General features: G+C 42.4%; 1 protein-coding gene across 7 annotated transcripts in view; it reads right to left on the bottom strand.

Annotated features, from left to right (window-relative positions):
* The window catches only part of LOC107697006 (uridine-cytidine kinase-like 1), a 31,668-nt gene that overhangs the window by 25,377 nt on the left and 5,031 nt on the right, over positions 1-1,260 (bottom strand). For 2 of the 7 annotated variants that reach the window (XM_016497617.1, XM_016497619.1), the window contains exon 1: positions 1,068-1,237. The exons of 4 other annotated variants lie outside the window; for them this stretch is intronic. In XM_016497617.1, coding sequence (XP_016353103.1) covers positions 1,068-1,135 — 68 coding nt within the window. In that variant the 5' untranslated portion in view covers positions 1,136-1,237. Of the gene's footprint in view, positions 1-1,067; positions 1,238-1,260 lie in introns of those variants that run through there. One more of the 7 variants, XM_016497620.1, reaches the window with a different exon arrangement.

Genomic DNA, 1,260 nt, shown 5'->3' on the forward strand with positions numbered 1-1,260 from the left:
TTGTGTCATGTCATGATTATGAAGGTGTCATGTCAGTCTTATGCACACCCCTTCAAGTAAAGTGTTACCAAAAAATGTTGCAATAAAATAACCGTGATTTTTTGAGTATTTCTGCATACTATAAAAGCAACTGATGCAAGCTGATAATCAAGTGGGTCCACTAAATGATTGCGCGAATGCTCCATTACCTCTCCATCCTCTGATCACTTGCCGGATCCGTCTCCCTGCTTTATTCCGGGACCTCGCAATTTACAAATTAAACACTGTTCGTAGCGTTACAAATTATAAAGGCTAAATATCTAGGCTACCTGCTAAAAAAACAAAATACGGTTTTGGTCCAAAACAGTGTTTTTTTTTGTTTGTTTGTTTTTAGATGTATCCACCTGTGTCTCCGCCATGTTTTCTCTCACAGTCGGCTATAATCTTACCTTTCAGAAGCGCGTGTCAGGCTTTAAAACTCATCAGACATCACCAGTAGCAAAAGTCATTCATGTCCGGATAGGTTTATTAAATTTGATGACATTTATGGAAGTACATGAGGGTGTTTTGCATGTGATATTGACGCCGCTCAGGTGGGGCACAGCACGGGAGCGGCATTACTATGAAGCTAAGTTAATTTAGAGTTAGAATAACTAAGGGGTGATAACTTGTTGATACGAGTGCAATAATTCCAAAGAATGCCCAAAAGATAAACTAATAGATTTGTGTTCAGATTTTGCTACCTCCCATTAAAACAGATGGTAGCATAATTCGATAGCAAAAAGTGCAAAGTGCTAGATTTTGCTTCCAGCATTAATAAGGTGTGAGGCTTTATTAACATGTACACATACCCCAACCAGTGTTGGGGAGTAACTAGTTACATGTAACGGCGTTACGTAATTTAATATCTGATAGGTTGTTAGAACACTGGCCCTGGATGCAAGTCAGCTTGAAAAAACACAGCAAGCAGAGAGTCCAGAGAGTCCCAGCTGAATTTACCATACAATTGCAACTCAAGAGCGTCCAACACACCTGAGGAGGATAGACACAAAGATGCTCTGAAAATGACTTCAAGTTACCAGGCTTACCTTCCATCTGCCCTAAGAGCCCAGCAGCCTGAGATCCTGGCTCCAGAGTACGCTGGGAGTGTGTTCATGACAGGCGCGCAGAGACAGACAGACGAAAGATCAGCGCTGGGACGCACACATACACAGACGCTAGAGCGCCTGCCCTCTGTCAAGCCGAGGAGAGCCACAGAACAGGGAGAAAACGAAAGTGAAT

Source organism: Sinocyclocheilus anshuiensis, unplaced genomic scaffold (assembly GCF_001515605.1).
Source record: "Sinocyclocheilus anshuiensis isolate Anshui unplaced genomic scaffold, SAMN03320099.WGS_v1.1 scaffold130, whole genome shotgun sequence".
Lineage (NCBI taxonomy): Eukaryota > Metazoa > Chordata > Actinopteri > Cypriniformes > Cyprinidae > Sinocyclocheilus > Sinocyclocheilus anshuiensis.